Below are 19,951 nucleotides of genomic sequence, written 5' to 3'. Positions count from 1 at the left end.
GTGGTATCGTGTTGAAGCAGCATGGGCAGCTGTACCTGTAGACACCATCCAAGCTCTGTTTGACTCAATGCTCAGGCGTGTCAAGGCCGTTATTACGCCCAGAGGTGGTTGTTCTGGGTACTGATTTCTCAGAATCTATGCACCCAAATTGCGTGAAAATGTAATCACATTTCAGTTCTAATATAATATATTTGTTCAAAAATGGTTCAAATGGCTCTGAGCACTATGGGACTTGACATCTGTGGTCATCAGTCCCCTAGAACGTAGAACTACTTAAACCTAACTAACCTAAGGACATCACACACATCCATGCCCGAGGCAGGATTCGAACGGCCGTGCGGTTAAAGGCGCTGCAGTCTGGAACCGCAAGACCGCTACGGTCGCAGGTTCGAATCCTGCCTCGGGCATGGATGTTGGTGATGTCCTTAGGTTAGTTAGGTTTAACTAGTTCTAAGCTCTAGGGGACTAATGACCTCAGCAGTTGAGTCCCATAGTGCTCAGAGCCATTTGAACCATTTTTTGATTCGAACCTGCGACCGTAGTAGTCGCGCGGTTCCGGACTGAGCGCCTGAACCGCTAAACCACCGCGGCCGGCAATATATATTTGTCCAATGAAACCTGTTTATCATCTGCATTTCTTCTTGGCGTAGCAATTTTAATGGCCAGTAGTGTGCATACTTATGGGTTCCCACTGTGCATTTGTTTTGGTTCATTTGTCTTCGTGCCATTCTTCTTCTCCACACTGACTTTGTCTTACCGGGATTAAATTCCGCAAGTTTGACAAAAGCTTCCAGCAATTGGCATGTGCGGTAAGATCTCGCAGCAACTGTTTTCACTAACTTGCCGAAGCTACTTTTGCAAGCAGGGGGAACTTACAGTGCGGTTTTGAACTCTTGTAGTGTGACTGAATACCGCCCTTTGCAGTGGCGCGAGTCGCGCGACAGCAGAGACATTAAAAAGAGGCGCACGACTGCAGACGCGCTATTTGAAAAGACTGCAATCGGTAACATTATAAGCGTTCAGTTGGACAGGCGCACGGTTAATGCTGCGCGGGTTGTGTCGCAACGGTCACCGCATTCGAATCGCATCTTTAGAATTTCTTCGACGCCAACAGAGAAAGCATTATATCACTTTATTTGTTAGGCCAAGAGTTTTCGAACGTCATCCAGTAAAAGTTCTCGTAATGGCTTCAGTGTCTCGTTTAATACTGTACAGTGGTTCACAGTAATAATCCCAGAACAAGGTTATATGCCACACTGTGTACTACTATTTTTAGTAATTTTGTTTTGATCTTTTTAATCGTTGTGTCGCAACGGTCACCGCATTCGAATCGCATCTTTAGAATTACTTCGACGCCAACAGAGAAAGCATTATATCACTTTATTTGTTAGGCCAAGAGTTTTCGAACGTCATCCAGTAAAAGTTCTCGTAATGGCTTCAGTGTCTCGTTTAATACTGTACAGTGGTTCACAGTAATAATCCCAGAACAAGGTTATATGCCACACTGTGTACTACTATTTTCAACAATTTTGTTTTGATCTTTTTAATCGTCCACAAAATGAAAATGATTTTACGTTTTACAAGACTCTCTACATATATGTTGCTTACCATCGAATCTGATTACCCAGTCTGAATTTTAAAGTATACTAAAAAAACTTAGCTTTCTGATTTTGCTCTTTTACTTGCAGGAGACTACAAGACAACGGACATGGCCGAGATGATGTTCCAGATGCGCCAACAGTACGGAGACATCGCCAAGCTGGTGGGCCTCCCGGGAAAGCCGCCGATGGTCTTCTGCTTCAGCGCCAACGACGTGGAGAAGGTACGTACAGAGAGAAGTCGTTCTATAACCTATGGCAAGTATGGTATATCTTGCGATAATGAGACAACATGGTTACTCCACGATGTGTAGTGAACCGGTAAGGCACTGTGTATGCCATCACAAAATAGAGTTCCAATACAGGAGGTCATGGCAAAAACTGAAAGGAAACACACGCGTAGGAACTCTGCGTAAATTTATGATTTGCGAATATAAATGGAACAAAAATGAATCAAAATCAACTACTGAAAAATTCAGGATGGAATGTAACAATATTATGAAAAGGAAAGTTACTACTCACCATATAGCGGAGGTGCTGAGTCGCAGATAGGCACAACAAAAGGACTATCACAATATAAACTTTCGGCCACCAAGGCCTTTGTCGAAAATATAAGACGGACACACACACACACACACACACACACGCACACACACACACACACACACACACACACACACATATGACTGCAGTCATGGATGTGTAAGTTGAGTTTGTGTGTGTGTGTGTGTGTGTGTGTGTGTGTGTGTGTGCGTGTGTGTGTGTGTGTGTGTGTGTGTGTGTGCCGCGCGGAGTGACCGTGCTGTTTGAGGCGTCACGTCACGGACTGCACGGCCCTTCCCGCCTGAGGTTAGAGTCCTCCCTCGGGCATGGGTGTGTGTATGTGTGTGTGTGTGTTGTTCTTAGCATAAGCTTTAGTTTAAGTTGTGTGTAAGTCTAGGGACCGATGACCTAAACAGTTTAGTCCCTTAGGAACGCACACACTTTTGAACATTCAACATCATTTTTCGTGTGTGTGTGTGTGTGTGTGTCGATCGTCTATTTTCGACAAAGGCCTTGTTGACCGAATGTGTATATTGTGTCGATCGTCTATTTTCGACAAAGGCCTTGTTGACCGAATGTTTATATTGTGACAGTCTTTTTGTTGTGCCTATCTGCGACTCAGCATCTCCGCTATGTGGTCAGTATCAACTTTCCTTTTCATAATATTGTCGAAATAAACTACTGTCCTTCAAAACAGTCAGCTAGTGGATTCAAACAGTGTTGCCAATGATGGGGGAAGACGTTGAATGCCATTGGCATTGCCATCGGTGTGTGCCACTTCTCGAGGAAACGCTGTGAGGATATTTGCTCCGTTTACAAAGTTCCTCCCACACAATGGTACTAAGGTCTGGTGGCTAGGGTAGATGGGGCAGGATTTCCCAACCCCACCGTTGTACACAGCTGTTGATGAATCCTGCAAGTGTTGTAGCATTGCCGGCCGAAGTGGCCGTGCGGTTAAAGGCGCTGCAGTCTGGAACCGCAAGACCGCTACGGTCGCAGGTTCGAATCCTGCCTCGGGCATGGATGTTTGTGATGTCCTTAGGTTAGTTAGGTTTAACTAGTTCTAAGTTCTAGGGGACTAATGACCTCAGCAGTTGAGTCCCATAGTGCTCAGAGCCATTTGAACCATTTGTTGTAGCATTATTATGGAGTATGACGGAATTATCCAGCAGTGGCGATCGTTTTCGCCGATGGCACAGCAAGAAGTTGCGGTAGTATTTGGCTCTAACAGTGGGGCCGTCCCTAACAGGTGACACTCCGGCTCAGAGTGACAGTAAAGTGGCTGCAATACCCTAGAATGAGCACAGCCTTCGTGGGTAATGTCCTATCATCCACAGCTGCTCGTAGTTCTACATGACAGTGAGTGCATTTCTGCCAGCGAGGAAGGGAATTTTCACGTACGCATCCTAACATGACCCAGCTGACACTTAAGGTTTCAGGAGCTGGTATAGAGCCGTCCTTGCATGCGGTCGCAGTCTGTCGGTTGATTTCGATACTGTTTGCCGCGAGCTTTCGAATTTATTTACTACGATTACGGTGATCCCACATGTTCGCACGATATACCGTAGTTACCATGACTTATGCAATGACCCTTGTATCAGAGATGTAGAGAAAGTGCATACAACAGACGTGCAGCAAATGTATACCAGGAGGTACATATGAGTAGACATAGAGAATAAAAATTTGGTGCATAACGGACGCAAATGAATTACAACAAGCCACTTTTGCGGACTATGTTGACAACAGACGGGAGAGGATTTATTACTTGAAATATTACGCAAAAATGATCCTGTCTGTATTTTTCACATATTCGAAGAAGCCTTTCAGTGAATAAAATAAAGTGTTATTAGACAGACTACATAGAACCTGTAGGTGTTCTATGTAAAGGCCATAAGTTCGATTGCATATTAATTTGCAGTAATCTTCTAGTCTAGTGGGCCAAACATAGCGCCATCTGGTTTCCACCTTCAAGCTAGACAAGTTTCGTTCTTTGTAGTTTTTTCGTTTGACGCTTATTTCGTGAGATAATTGGCCCGGTCACGATCAATGAACCACCCTGTATACATTTAAAGCTGGAGGTGGGCATAAAACGTCGTCCGAAATTGTACTGAATGTTTCTCAGAAAACTATTTTAAACAATTAGTTCATGACCCCACTCGAAATTTAAATGGTTGCGAAAGCGTTATTGAGCTCTTAGCAACAAATAATCCTGGACAAATAGGAAGTATCCTGACGGATACAGGGATGAGCGGCCACAAGGCAGTTGCTACTAGGCTGAATACCGTGACACCCACAACCATCAAAAAGAAAAGCAGAGTACATCTATTTAAAAAAAGCTGATAAAAATGCTCTTAACGCCTTTTTAAGAGACAGTCTACACTCCTTCCGTTCTGTTAATGTAGGCGTAAAAAAGATGTGGAATGATTTCAAAGAGATATTATCGACCGCAATTGAGAGATATGTACCTCATAAAATAGTAAGTGATGGTACTGATCCCCCATGGTACACAAAACAGGTCAGATCGCTGTAGCAGAAGCAACGAAAAAAGCATGTCAAATTTAAAATAACGCAAAATCTCCGAGACTGGGAAAGTTTTGTAGTAGTCCGAAAGATAGCGCGTACTTCAATGCTTATAATAATTTCCACAACGAAACTCTGTCTCAGAATCTGGCAGAAAACCCAAAGAGATTCTGATCATACATAAAGCACTCCAGTGGCAAGACGCAATCAATACCTTCACTGCGTGATAGCAACGGTGAAGTCACTGATGACAGTGCCACTAAAGCAGAGTTATTAAACACTGTTTTCCTAAACTCCTGCAGCAAAGAGGATGAAGTAAATATTCCTGAATTCCATTCAAGAACAACTGCCAACATGAGAAACATAGAAGTAGATATCCTCGGTGTAGCAAAGCAGCTTAAATCACTTAATAAAGGCAAGGCCTCCGGTCCAGACTGTATACCAGTCAGGTTCCTTTCAGAGTATGCTGATACAATAGCTCCATATTTAGTATACAACCACTCGTTCACAGAAAGATCCGTACCTAAAGACTGGAAAATTGCTCAAGTCACACAAACACCGAAAAAGGTAAATGGGAGAAATCGGCTGAATTGCAGGTCCGTATCACTAACGCCGTTTTGCAGTAGGGTTTTGGAACATATACTGTGTTCGAACATTTTGAATTACCTAGAAGAAAACGAATTATTGACACACAGTCAGCACGGATTCGGAAAATATCGTTCTTGTGAAACACAACTAGCTCTTTACACTCATGAAGCAATGAGTGCTATCGACAGGGGATGTCAAATTGGTTCCATGTTTTTAGATTTCCAGAAGGCTTCCGACACGGCAATCCTCACGAGTGTCTCCTAACCAAACGGCGTGCCTATGAAATATATGAATTTCCTATCATAAAGGTCACAGTTCATAGTAATAGACGAAAAGTCATCGAGTAAAACAGAAGTAATATCCGGCGTTCCACAAGGAAGTGTTATATTCCTTCTATTGTTCCTGACCTATATTAACGACATAGACAATCTGAATAGCCGTCATAGATTGTTTGCAGATGATGCTGTCATTTACCGTCTTGAAAATTCATCAGATGACCAAAACGAGTTGCAAAATGTTTTAGATAAGATATCTATATGGTGCGAAAAGTGCCAATTGACCCTAAATAAAGAAAAGTGTGAAGTTATTCACATGAGTACTAAAAGAAATCCGCTAAATTTCGATTACACGATAAGTCACACAAACCTGAAGGCTGTAAATTCAACTAAATACTTAGGAGTTACAATTACAAATAAAGTAAACTGGAACAATCACATACATAATGTTGTGAGTAGAGCAAACCAAAGACTGCGATTCATTGGCAGAATACGTAGAAGGTACAACAGGTCTACTAAAGAGATTGCTTATACCACGCTTGTCCGCCGTATTCTGGAGTTCAAATGGTTCAAATGGCTCTGAGCGCTATGGGACTTAACTTCTGAAGTCATCAGTCCGCTAGAACTTAGAACTACTTAAACCTAACTAAGGACATCACACACATCCATGCCCGAGGCAGGATTCGAACCTGCGACCGTAGCGGTCACGCGGTTCCAGACTGAAGCGCCTAGAACCGCACGGCCAGAAAGGCCGGCTATTCTGGAGTATTGCTGTGCGGTGTCAGATCCGCATCAGTTGAGATTGACAGATGTCATCGAAAATGTACGAAGAAGGGCAGATCGTTTTGTATTATTGCGAAATAGGAGAGATAGTGCCACAGAGATGATACGTGAATTGGAGTGGCTATCATTAAAACAATGGCGTTTTTCGTAGTGACGGAATCTTCTGATGAAATTTCAATCACTAGTTTTCTCCTCCGATTGCGAAAACGTTCTGTTGGCACCCACCTACATAGGGAGAAATGATCATCACGATAAAATAAGAGAAATCAGAGTTCGCACAGAAAAAACTAAGTGCTCGTTTTTCCCGCGCACCGTTTGAGTGTGGAACGGTAGAGAGACAGGTTGAAGGTGGTTCACTGAACCCTCTGCCAGGCACTTCATTGTGGATAACAGAGTAATCACTTAGATGTAGACGTAAATGACAATATATTTAACTAGAATATTTTAGTTCATAGAACGAATTGAATTTAAGTCTGGCTCTCTGCACATTCATGACGACTGTGTAGTTGTAGTTCGACTTATTATAAACAGTAGAGTTCATTATGTGGTGCCGATGGCACTTCTGCAAATTCTTCGCGTCTCTGGTTAAAACAAGATGACAATGGCGTCACAAAGGCAGCCCACACTTGCGCTGGCCGTGGTGGCCGAGCGGTTCTAGGCGCTTCAGTCTGTAACTGCGCGACCGCTACGGTCGCAGGTACGAATCCTGCCTCGGGCATGGATGTGTGTGATATCCTTAGGTTAGTTAGGTTTAAGTAGTTCTAAGTTCTAGGGGACTGATGACATTAGATGTTAAGTCCCATAGTCCTCAGAGCCATTTGAAGCAGCCCACACTCAGTTTACCTGAAGTCAAGTTGTGCAACCGCAGCAAACCCATAATTAAGCCTGGTATTTCTTGCAACCACTGTTAATAATTAAACATCTTCTTCCAATATTTTGTACAGATGTTAGAATACATAGTAACTACCTGCGAAACGCACCACTAAACACGTCCTTTCACAGTATCTGCTAGCCAGCTACTTTTGCCCTGTTCAGTCTGCCTGTGGTTAAGTTTTTTCCTTGTAAAAGTGTTCCCAAAACGGAACGCGAGAAGGCCACGTGATATCCCTGTCTCAAGACTGTCCTACCAGGTGTCCGTACATTGAATTTTCTCTTGTAGAGAAGCCGTTCCCCAAAAGGGAACGACAAGGGCAAAAGTTGGGCTTTCTTCAAGCCTGATTCCTTCCTTCCTTCTTTATTTTGCTTACTTTGCTATGTTTTACAATACTATAATATCAAGTTTTGAATGATTCAGGCTGTACAAAACTGATTTGTTTCATCTTCTTAATTCAAGAACAATAATTTAACACTGTATTTATCAGTGCAATTAAAAATTCAGAAAAATTTACTAAATAAGCTTGTCAGAGCTCAACAATACACTAAGTTCGTGGACAATAACAATGTTGCATTATTCATGCCCCCCATTTTGTTGAAATATCCTATAAGGATATCCCCAGGAAAGTATTTTTCTTGTGTAATGCAGCTGTGTTATGATTCTGTCAGGTGCTGATAATGCTATCTTACATGAGCAAGCGGAATCTTCCTGCCCTTCACAGATATCACGCTACATATAACGCTGTTTAGGCCTCTTATATATCCTACCAGGCTTGGTAATAACACAAAACACGGACAACACTAATGGATTCTGGTGGCCATTGGCAGTTCTACCTCTTACAGAGGATTGTTGTTCTACTCATTTGGATACATACCAGTGGTGTCTATGTGTCCGAAATTACTTTGACAACCGACTGCTGGCCGAAGTGGCCGTGCGGTTAAAGGCGCTGCAGTCTGGAACCGCAAGACCGCTACGGTCGCAGGTTCGAATCCTGCCTCGGGCATGGATGTCTGTGATGTCCTTAGGTTAGTTAGGATTAACTAGTTCTAAGTTCTAGGGGACTAATGACCTCAGCAGTTGAGTCCCATAGTGCTCAGAGCCATTTGAACCTCAACCGACTATGCCGCACTTTTTTTTAATCAGGCAGTGTAGTTGGTTCGAATCCTGCCAGTAGCTATGTATGATTTTTACTTTCATTTAAATTCCGTTTCTATTCATAAATGTAAATGTTAAGTAGCAAAGATCGATGGTTAATCATTAGCTGTATGAAAATAAATTAAACATTAATAGACATGCGAAATGCTTTATTGCCAAACTAAAATTTATTCGTTGTGTTGGTGGAGTTTGTAACGTTTCTCTATAAATTTAATAAACACAACAGATACACATAACAGAGATTTCAGTCATCAATAATATATTCTCCTTCACATTTACAACAGTCTCCCAACGCTGGGGTAACTTTTCTATTCCACGACTGTAGAAATCACGTGGTTTTGAGGCGAAGAATTCGTGAAGCCATGTTCGGAGCGCATTTTCATACGGAAAAGAAGCTCCTTGAAGGTTGGTCGGCAGGTAGCGACAAAGGTGAAACTCTGAGGGTGCAACATTAGGTGAACAAGGTGCGTGCGGAATGACTTCCCAACCCACCTCCTGTATAGTGTTTTTCGTCAGTCTAGCTGAATGCGGTCGGGCGTTATCATGGGGTAGCATCACTGCACACAGTCTTCCTGTTTGTTGTTCTTGATATCTGCAGCTCGTGGTCGTGCGGTAGCGTTCTCGCTTCCCGCGCACGGGTTCCCGGGTTCGATTCCCGGCGGGGTCAGGGATTTTCTCTGCCTCGTGATGACTGGGTGTTGTGTGACGTCCTTAGGTTAGTTAAGTTTAAGTAGTTCTAAGTTCTAGGGGACTGATGACCATAGATGTTAAGTCCCATTGTGCTCAGAGATATTTGAATCATTTTGTTGTTGTTACGCCTCGAGGAAGCAATTCGAAGAACATCCACCGTCGTTGTTGCACGAGAAGCGTAACGTTATCTTTTGTGGATGTGCGCAGGTCTTTGTATGGGAAGTTGCTGCTTTGCTGAGGTTGAACGAATCCCTTTTTTTTCCTTATGTAAGCGTTAAGACTCCGTTTGTCGTCACCAGCAATGGTATAGGACACGTGTGGTCGGTGTTGTTCATGTGCCAATTCGCGATGAGGGCAGAGATTTATGGCCACCGGTTGATTTTTGTGATTTTGGCTTAGAGCATGCGGTACCCATATACCCGATTTTTGAACCTTTCTCATTGCATGAAATTGTCACACGATAGTCGACTCATCACAGTTCATCACATTCGGCATTTCTCAAGTACACTGACGCGGAGCATTGAGAATTAATGCGTTTAAACGATTTTCATCAAATCTCGGAAGTCCTCCTGAACGTGGAGAGTCACTAATGTCGAAACAATCCTCCTTAAAACGAGAAAACAATTTTCTTGCCGTGCTCTGTTCAGTGGGCTTATCTCCCGCTATTGAGCTCAAACAGAACAATATGTCAGACATGTTTCGATTTCTCCTTTTGAAAATCCATTTTTTAACATCTACAGCTCCACTCACTCTCTCTAAACGACAAAATGACAATGTGTAAACTCCAATAGCAACAATGAATTACAAATAAAAAACTAAACTCGATAAATAAACTCACAGCAGCCGAAATACCAGCATGCAAAACAAAAACGCTACGAACTTGTGCACCAACCTAATACATCAAAATTTCTATATCTATAGAAATATATTATTTTTTATTTGGAATTTCTCATGTTTGTACTTAATTTTACCTTATACGAATACTAGCAGTTTCCTATTATTAATAATTAAAAATTAAAAGATTTCATTTCATAAAAATGATGTTTCAGCATTTCTCAATTAATGTTAGATTTGTTAATAAAGATGTAGTTGAAATAAAAGTAAAAATAAAACATCACTACTGATGAGATTCGAACCAGAGACTTCACAATTACAAGTCTTCAACGCTATGCAGTCAGCTGCCTATGTCTATTCCAATTAACTCAACGTGGTCTTTAGACAAAGCGTTTGGAAATTTAATAATTTGATGCGATGATGTTCTTCTAACTCTTCTCTGAGAGTTATGTCACACTACTTTAGCAAACTGAGCTCCGGGCACTTAGCTTCAAACTTTCTAAGTACTAAGCAAATGGAAGTAGGGCAGTCCGTTAGAATCAGTTCAAGGTAACCGTGTAGCAACTTCGCCTGAAGCTACAGCGGGCGTTCAAATGGTGTGTGTTAGCTATGTTCGAACACACACACACCCACCCACCCACCCACCCACCCACCCACACACACACACACACACACACACACACACACACACACACACACACAAACACATCCCCCCCCCCCCCCCCACGCACACACACACGCCAAACGAATGTATTTTGTTATAAACTATGTGCAGGAAAGTACAGACAAAATATTATTTGTACAGTGAGCTTATCTTGAGCTATTCACTGAAGAATGAAGGACTAAAGTGAATCTTTTAATCATCTTGAGGTTGAAGCTCTTCTGTCTGTGCTTACTTACAAATAATTTTGTGCTTAGAAGGATCTCCCTCGAGCAAAACACAATTTTTTGTTTCTTCCTGTTGCCCAAACATGTTACACTGAAGTTTCAGCATCATCACTGGGCTTTTACTTCCTTTCTTGTTATCACATGCCGTGCTTTTCCTGGTTCACATTAGTTTTAATATCGCAGTTTGTCATGCGAGCATGCGGCGCAATACATGCTTGCTGCCAGTGCTGTCAGCTGCGATACGCTAGCTGCACAGAGCCGAACCTAACCTAATATGCGTGAAGTGAGCATTACGAAGTGCGGAACAGAAAATTCTGACAGCATTAGCAACATGTATTGCCCCGCATTATCACATGACATTGGGACTACATGACAAACTATGAAGGGAAAACAACTGTAATCCAAAACATAAAAACCCACAACAACCTCAGCCTGTGGTAACAGGGAAGAAAATCAAAGCCAACTACGATGCTGAAACCTCAGATAAACATGTCTGGGTAATAGAAAAAAAATTGTGTTTTGCCAAGATACACACTTTCCAAAACCAGTTTGAAGCTTGTTGATTTGATAAGGCAAGCGATTGATGAACACACTATTGTTACAATTGAAAGAAAACAGCCCTCGGTCACTATTTTTAACGAATTAACCGAGTTTCAACACTGCTGGGAGTGTCTTCCTCAGAATTTAAATCAAAGAATGGTCTATAACATTCTGAGGAAGACACTCCTAGCAGTGCGGAAACCCGGTTAATTCGTTAAAAATAGTGACCGAGGGCTGTTTTCATTAAATTGTAACTATTCACGGTCTCTGAACGTGCAGCCATGTACAAAATTTTGACACACCATTGTAGTTTATTGGGAGACGGTGAACAGCCTACAGGTTTCCTGTTGCAGGTGTACCGCAATGAGGGCCCGAGGCCGGTGCGTGACACGATTCAGTCCATCAAATACTACAGGGGCGTCGCCAGGAAGGACTGGTTTGGCGACATCCAGGGCGTGGCCACCACGTGAGTCCACCACACTGTGCGCTTCACACGTCTGCTTCAGCTCTGCCACCTGACATCACATCAGGGAGGGGGAAACCAACAGGGAGCGGGCTTCTGTTTAACTGCGACAAGTCACAGGAAAAACCGACAAACTTCAGGGACGGATTTCTGACTGGAAATGGAGGAAAAAGTGACGCCTGTATATAAGAAGGGTAGAAGGACGGATCCTCAAAATTACAGACCAATATCCTTAACATCAGTTTGTTGCAGGATTCTCGAACATGTTCTCAGTTCGAATATAATGAATTTCCTTGAGACAGAGAAGTTGCTGTCCATGCATCATCACGGCTTTAGAAAGCATCGCTCCTGCGAAACGCAACTCGCCCTTTTTTCACATGATATCTTGCGAACCACTGATGAAGGGTATCAGACGGATGCCATATTCCTTGACTTCCGGAAAGCGTTTGACTCGGTGCCCCACTGCAGACTCCTAACTAAGGTACGAGCATATGGGATTGGTTCGCAAATATGTTTGTGGCTGGAAGACTTCTTAAGTAAAAGAACGCCGTACGTTGTCCTCGATGGTGAGTGTTCATCGAAGGTGAGGGTATCATCTGGAGTGCCCCAGGGAAGTGTGGTAGGTCCGCTGTTGTTTTCTACCTACATAAATGGTCTTTTGGATAGGGTGGATAGCAATATGTGGCTGTTTGCTGATGATGCTGTGGTGTACGGGAAGGTGTCGTCGTTGAGTGACTGTAGGAGGATACAAGATGACTTGGACAGGATTTGTGATTGGTGTAAAGAATGACAGCTAACTCTAAATATAGATAAATGTAAATTAATGCAGATGAATAGGAAAAAGAATCCTGTAATGTTGGAATACTCCATTAGTAGTGACACAGTCACGTCGATTAAATATTTGGGCATAACATTGCAGAGCGATATGAAGTGGGACAAGCATGCAATGGCAGTTGTGGGGAAGGCAGATAGTCGTCTTCGGTTCATTTGTAGAATTTTGGGAAGATGTGATTCATCTGTAAAGGAGATCGCTTATAAAACACTAATACGACCTATTCTTGAGTACTGATCGAGCGTTTGGGATCCCTATCAGGTCGGATTGAGGGAGGACATAGAAGAAATTCAGAGGCGGGCTGTTAGATTTGTTACTGGTAGGGTTGATCATCACGTGGGTGTTACGGAAATGCTTCAGGAGCTGGGGTGGGAGTCTCTGGAGGAAAGGAGGCGTTCTTTTCGTGAATCACTACTAAGGAAATTTAGAGAACCAGCATTTGAGGCTGACTGCAGTACAGTTTTGCTGCCGCCAACTTACATTTCGCGGAAAGACCACAAAGATAAGATAAGAGAGATTAGGGCTCGTACAGAGGCATATAGGCAGTCATTTTTCCCTCGTTCTGTTTGGGAGTGGAACAAGGAGAGAAGATGCTAGTTGTGGTACGAGGCACCCTCCGCCACGCACTGTGTGGTGGTTTGCGGAATATGTATGTAGATATAGATTTAGATGTGTCCGGAAATGGACAGTGAGAGTGTAACGACAGCATATCGTTCTGGAACACAGTACAGAGTTGCATCTAATCCACGTCACAACGAAGGTTCAAAGTGGCGTCCATGGGATGCAGTGCACGCGTTCGCACGTCACATCATAATGGGTTGCTGCGCCCTTTCGCACGTTCCGGCCTCTGTCCGAATAGCGTCACAGGCGTCGTGAACACGCAGTTGAACGGTCTGCACACCAGGAACTTGTTCAGATACCTCCAGAGATAAAAATCAAGGGGGTTTCAGTCCAGTGATATAGCAGGCCATGCTATACGGTAATACAGGGACTCCGTGTCATATCTAATGTCCGGGGAAGATTTTGTTTAAGCGTGGGTGAACTGTAATGCGGAAGTAGGATGATGCTTCGTCATGCAGAAGCCACATAACCTGCTATATTGCCAAAGCCATGTTCTCGAGCAGCCCAGGGAGAGTACTCTGCAGGGTGATGCTTCATCATGCAGAAGCCACATAACCTGCTATATTGCGAAAATCATGTTCTCGAGCAGCCCAGACTCAACAGGGTGATGCTCAATCATGCAGAAGCCACATAACCTGCCATATTGCCAAAGCCATATTCTCGAAGAGCCTAGGGAGGGTACTCCGCAGGAGGTACAGGTACGTAGCTCTATAGAGTTGTCGTAGAATAATAATCGATCCGAGTATGTGGTCGCAGGGTGATGCTCTATCATGCAGAAACCACATAACCTTCCATATCGACAATGCCATGTTCTCAAGCAGCCCAGGGAGAGTAATCCGCAGGGTGATGCTCCATAATGCAGAAGACACATAACCTGCTATATTGCCAAAGCCATATTCTCGAAGAGCCTAGGGAGAGTACTCTGCAGGAGGTCCAGGTACGTTCCTCTATCGAGTTGTTGTAGAATAATAACCGGTCCGAGTATGTGGTCACAGGGTGATGCTCCGTCATGCAGAAACCACATTACCTGCCATATTGCCAAAGTCATGTTCTCGAGCAGCCCAGGGAAAGTACTCCGCAGGGTGATGCTCCATCATGCAGAAGACACATAACCTGTTATATTGCCTTAGCCATGTTCTTGAGCAGCCCAGATTCCGCAGGGTGATGCTCCATCACGCAGAAGCCACGTAACCTGCCATATTGCCAAAGCCATATTCTCGAAGAACCTAGGGGGGGTACTCCGCAGGATGTCCAGGTACGTAGCTCTATAGAGTTGTTGTAGAATAAGAACCGGTCCGAGTATGTGGTCGCAGGGTGATGCTCCGTCATGCAGAAACCACATTACCTGCCATATTGCCAAAGTCATGTTCTCGAGCAGCCCAGGGAGAGTACTTCGCAGGGTGATGCTCCATCATGCAGAAGACACATAACCTGCTATATTACCTAAGCCATGTTCTCGAGCAGCCCAGATTCCGCAGGGTGATGCCCCATCATGCAGAAGCCACGTAACCTGCCATATTGCCAAAGCCATATTCTCGAAGAACCTAGGGGGGGGGGGGGGGGGGGTACTCCGCAGGATGTCCAGGTACGTTCCTCTATCGAGTTGTTGTTGAATAATAACCGGTCCGAGTATGTTGTCGCAGGGTGATGCTCCATCATGCAGAAACCACATAACCTGCCGTATTGCCAAAGCCATGTTCTCTAGCAGCGCAGGGAGAGTACTCCGCAGGGTGATGCTCCATCATGCAGAAACCACATAGTCTACCATATTGCCAAAGCCATGTTCTCGTGCAGCCCAGGGAGAGTACTCCGCAGGAGGTCCAGGTACGTTCCTCTATCGAGTTGTTGTAGAATAATAACCGGTCCGAGTATGTGGTCGCCAAGAATTCGTGCACACACATTACTGCTGAACCCATGCTGATGATACATCTCAATCACTTCCCGAGGATTCTCGGTAGTCCACAGATGACGATTATGCAGATTAATGATGCCAGTTCTGGCAAAGCTTGCTTCGTTGCTAAAAAGGACTGATGACAGAAATACCATAATTATGATGGTCTGGTGCAAAAACTAATAAGAAAATCCCTCGCGTAGAGGGAAATACTCTGCTGATAATCTTTGCACTCGTTGCAGGTGATAGGAATAGTAGCGGGTGCCGTATGGGATAGACATAGTCGTACTTCATGTACATCTACATGGATACTCTGTAAATCACATTTAAGTGCCTGGCAGAGGGTTCATCGAACCACCTTCACAATTCTCTATTATTCCAATCTTGTATAGCGCGCTGAAATAATCAACACCTACATCTTTCCGTACGAGCTCTGATTTCCCTTATTTTATAGTGGTGATCGTTCCTCCCTATGTAGGTCAGTGTTAACAAAATATTTTCGAATTCGGAGGAAAGTTGGTGATTGGATTTTCGTGAGAAGATTCCGTCGCAACGAATAAATCCTTTCATTTAATGATGTCCAGCCCAAATCCTGTATCATTTCTGTGACACTCTCTCCCATATTTCGCGATAATACAAAACGTGCAGCCTTTCTTTGAACTTTTTCGATGCACTTCGTCAGTCCTATCTGGTAAGGATCCCACACCGCGCAGCAGTATTCTAAAAGAGGACGGAAACCGTAGAGTAGGCAGTCTCCTTAGTAGGTCTGTTACATCTTCTAAGTGTCCTGACAATAAAAGGCAGTCTTTGGTTAGCCTTCCCCACAACATTTTCTATGTGTTCCTTCCAATTTAAGTTGCTCGTAATTGCAATACCTAGGTATTTAGTTGAATTTACGGCTTTTAGATTAGACTGATTTATCGTGTAACCGAAGTTTAACGAGTTCCTTTTAGCACTCATGTGGATGTCCTCACACTTTTCGTTATTTAGGGTCAACTGCCACTTTTCGCACCATTCAGAAATCTTTTCTAAATCGCTTAGCAGTTCGTTTTGATCTTCTGAAGACTTTATTAGTCGATAAACGACAGCGTCATCTGCAAACAACCTAAGACGGCTGCTCAGATTGTCTCCCAAATCGTTTATATAGATAAGGAACAGCAAAGGGTTTCATCATGTTGGCGGGCCACTTGCCTGGAGCTTGTACTAGGTTTCGTCTCAATATCCTGTAGAACCCGGTCCTCCAGATCTGGTGTACCCATAATCCGCCGCCTTCCTGCACTCTCGTCTGTCTAAAAGACCCATCATCACACATACGCCCAAAAAACTCTTGAAGTATGTGATGTGGTTGGTGTCTATGAGGGTACTTGTTTTGGTATAGCCGTACTTGTTTTGGTATAGCCATGTAAATACCGGACCATTCTGCTGGTTACAGAACGCTGCGTCAATCACACAGCCTGCAACACATAGGGAACGCACGGTACGTGGTTCAAAAATGGTTCAAATGGCTCTGAGCACTATGGGACTCAACTGCTGAGGTCATTAGTCCCCTAGAACTTAGAACTAGTTAAACCTAACTAACCTAAGGACATCACAAACATCCATGCCCGAGGCAGGACTCGAACCTGCGGCCGTGGCGGTCTTGCGGTTCCAGACTGCAGCGCCTTTAACCGCACGGCCACTTCGGTCGGCTGGCACGTGGTCAGATGAACTTTCATTCGTCAGCGTCTTCTACCGTGGCAACGATGCGTTTCCGGACACATGTTCATAGGGCCTTTTTTCCTCCATTTCCTGTCATGAAGCCGTCCCTGGAGTTTGTCGCTTGAAATAATTGTTAAGAAAAAAATTCGGTACATTACGCCGTTTCTAAGTTAATCATTGAAGTTAGCCGAACAGGTTGTTGCACGTGCAAATTGAAGCAGCCCGCCAGAGACAGTGTCGCCAAACGAATTCTTCATTTGGTTTGCTAAAACCGAACAAGAGACCGATACAAAAATTGTATATGGCACGGTAGTAAGGATCGAGCCTGAGGCAAAGGCTGACCAGTCTCTTGGGCTATTATCTGCACTATGAGTACGACTGACACTTGAATTTGCATGCACAACGTCCTGTTTGTCTAATTTCAATGCCAATTAACTCGGAAACGGCGCAACGTATTAAATTTTTTTCTGAAAAGTTATTTCTTACCACAACCTAACCCACAACATTCTTACGAGCTTTTCAAGACTGTTTCTGAACATATATAGGATGAAGAAAAAATGCCACGCGGTTGCTTATCCAGGTTCAAGACAAAAGTTTATCTAGGAAACTCAGAGAGGGAGTATGTTGAAAACGCACGTATGAAAATGAGGAGCTAGCAACGATGTTCCATCATGGAGCTATCCTTCGAATCCTCTTCGAGTTCATTTTCATTGTTTTGGACATCAGTTCACTAGTGCTCGTTGTTTATAAGCAGCACATCATTTTGCCACAAGACAACAGCCTATCGCATGACAGTGGGATCCATTAAACTGCGTGCTTGTATCTGCTAACCGCACGGTGCATGACCATAACTGGTCCTGCCAAGTTGATGCAGAGCGGCTTCCCGATGGAGTACACAAACGATGAGTATGTCGATAGGCTTTCGGTGCTGAGTGCATCCAGTAACCAATCTGCTGCTCGTGCTTATGCTGCACAAGACCCTCAAAGGCGCCATTCCAATAAGAATATTTTTCGTCGCCTCGAGCAACGCCTTCGGTAAACCGGTAATTTTCGTCCTCAGGTAACGGACACAGGTCATTCGAGGACTACAGGTACTTCAAAAATACAGGACGGGATTCTTGAAGCCGTTCACCCACGTTAACTGAACAGCAGCGCCCAGAAGACCACATTCGACGAGTACAACTTTGTGGATGGATTTTGCACTAAGCGGAAGATAACGAACATTTTGTAAAAACATGATGTAGACTGACGAATCTCGCTTCAGTCCGTGAAGGAATTTTTAACCTCCACATCAGTCATTATTGGTCCGAATACAGCCCACATGTCACCGGTGAACAAGGCTTTCAGGCACGTTTTGGCATAAACTTGTGGCCTGGAAACGGCGGAGGAGAGCGTTTGGTCCCTTACCTGATGGTGACAAGTTAAATGAGCCCCTGAAGCGTACATGTCTATGGAATACTTTTCCTGATGCATTAGAAAACGTTCCACTTGGTGTTCGGCGACAGCTATGGTTTCAGCATGATGATACACTGCCACACTTTGGAATGAATGTGCGTAACTATTCAAATGAAGCATTTTCAAAGAAATTGATTTGTCGTGCAGGCCCAATATTCTGGCCTCCACGTTCCCCGCACCTTAATCCACCAGATTTTTATTTATGGTACACTGAAATAAACAAGTTTATAATACTGCACCCATAGATGTGCATAACTTACGGGCTGGTTCCCCTTCTTCCGCCTCAGTTACACTATGTCGGCGATTGCTGCGCAAACAAGCTCTCCACTTACGCGTACACCACTATTACTCTATCACGCAAACATAGGGGTTACACTCGTCTGGTGCGAGACGTTCCCTGGTGGGTCCACCGGGGGCCGAACCGCAAAATAACTCTCGGTTCGGTGTGGTGCGGCGGAGGGGTGAAGTGGACTGCGGTAGTCGTCGTGGGGTTGCGGACCACTGCGGCTGCGGCGGGGATGAAGCCTCTCCGTCGTTTCTAGGTCCCCAGTTAACATACAGTACAATACATACAAAGGTAACATTACCAGAAAGAAATATACAAGCTACCACACTGTGGAGGAATAAGTGGGTACAATTTGATGCTGTAACTGAAAAAAATGTAATAGCTCCGGCACGGCGCAGAGTTAATGCTACCTGTTCTTGATCCCATTGCACGCAGTTACAGCGTTACCAGAGCCCCGTTTTTAAAATTATATTTCTATTGAACCTATTGGCGGGACTAGGTTTTGCTAGATACACTTTTGTCTTGAATGATGATGAGGAATCGCTTGCCGTCTGCTTGCGGCATTTTTTCTTCACCATATTAGAGGGTTTGTAGCGGGTGTTGAGCGACACAAATTAAGGTAGGGACCCACGTCATCCAACGATGCTACAGAGAGTCGTTATGAGTGCTGGAGCCAGCCACTAGGCCGCCTCATCAGCACCAAACATGTCTTTTTGTACGCTGACAGGCCGTGGCTGGAACGTCTCGCAATGTTGTTTGTTATTTAGTGATCGCAACTGATGCCCATAATAACCACTGGAGAAGATGGAGCGAGCTGCTGCGTGGACGGGATTTGTCTCCTATGAGCGCGATGCTCTGCTGCCTCGGTAGATGACTATTTCGGCACAGGTTTCTCTATCAACAGTTAATTTTTCTTCTGTATGCTGAAAAGCACTAGGGATTTTAGAGGTAGCAAGAGAAACATAAACTGTGTATGTAAACCTGTGTCTGAAATCTTCAGCCGGCCGCGGTGGCCGTGCGGTTCTAGGCCCTTCAGTCCGGAACCGAGCTGCAGCTACGGTCGCAGCTTCGAATCCTGCCGCGGGCACGGATGTGTGTGATGTCCTTAGGTTACTTAGGTTTAAGTAGTTCTGAGTTCTATGGGACTGATGACCTCAGATGTTAAAGTCCCATAGTGCTCAGAGCCATTTGAACCATTTGAAATCTTCGCGCACGAAAGCATCAGAGCATCACACTCGTAGGAGACAAGGGCTATCTACGCAACAGCTAGCTCTACATTCTCCTCTGCCTATTGTCGCAATCAGTCGCAGTCACTAAACAACAAACAACGTTGTGAGATTTTTCGCATATAGTCCGTCAGAATACAAAGTGACATTTCCTGTCGAAGGGGTGGTTCAATGGCAGGCAACGGTGCCTG

The 19,951-nt window shown here is 44.2% G+C and overlaps 1 protein-coding gene across 3 annotated transcripts in view; it reads left to right on the top strand.

The window, feature by feature from the left end:
- LOC126481147 (probable cytochrome P450 301a1, mitochondrial) overlaps window positions 1-19,951 on the top strand; it is a 517,008-nt gene that overhangs the window by 417,469 nt on the left and 79,588 nt on the right. The window contains exons 3-4 of one of the 3 annotated variants that reach the window (XM_050104708.1): window positions 1,689-1,822; window positions 11,642-11,754. The exons of the other annotated variants lie outside the window; for them this stretch is intronic. Coding sequence (XP_049960665.1) covers window positions 1,689-1,822; window positions 11,642-11,754 — 247 coding nt within the window. The remainder of the gene's footprint in view (window positions 1-1,688; window positions 1,823-11,641; window positions 11,755-19,951) is intronic. 3 annotated transcript variants of the gene reach the window in all.

The sequence above is a fragment of the Schistocerca serialis genome, chromosome 5 (genome assembly GCF_023864345.2).
Source record: "Schistocerca serialis cubense isolate TAMUIC-IGC-003099 chromosome 5, iqSchSeri2.2, whole genome shotgun sequence".
NCBI classification, from domain to species: Eukaryota; Metazoa; Arthropoda; class Insecta; order Orthoptera; family Acrididae; genus Schistocerca; species Schistocerca serialis.
The sequence above is the reverse complement of the archived record's forward strand: the minus strand, read 5'-3'. Positions and strand labels throughout refer to the sequence as shown.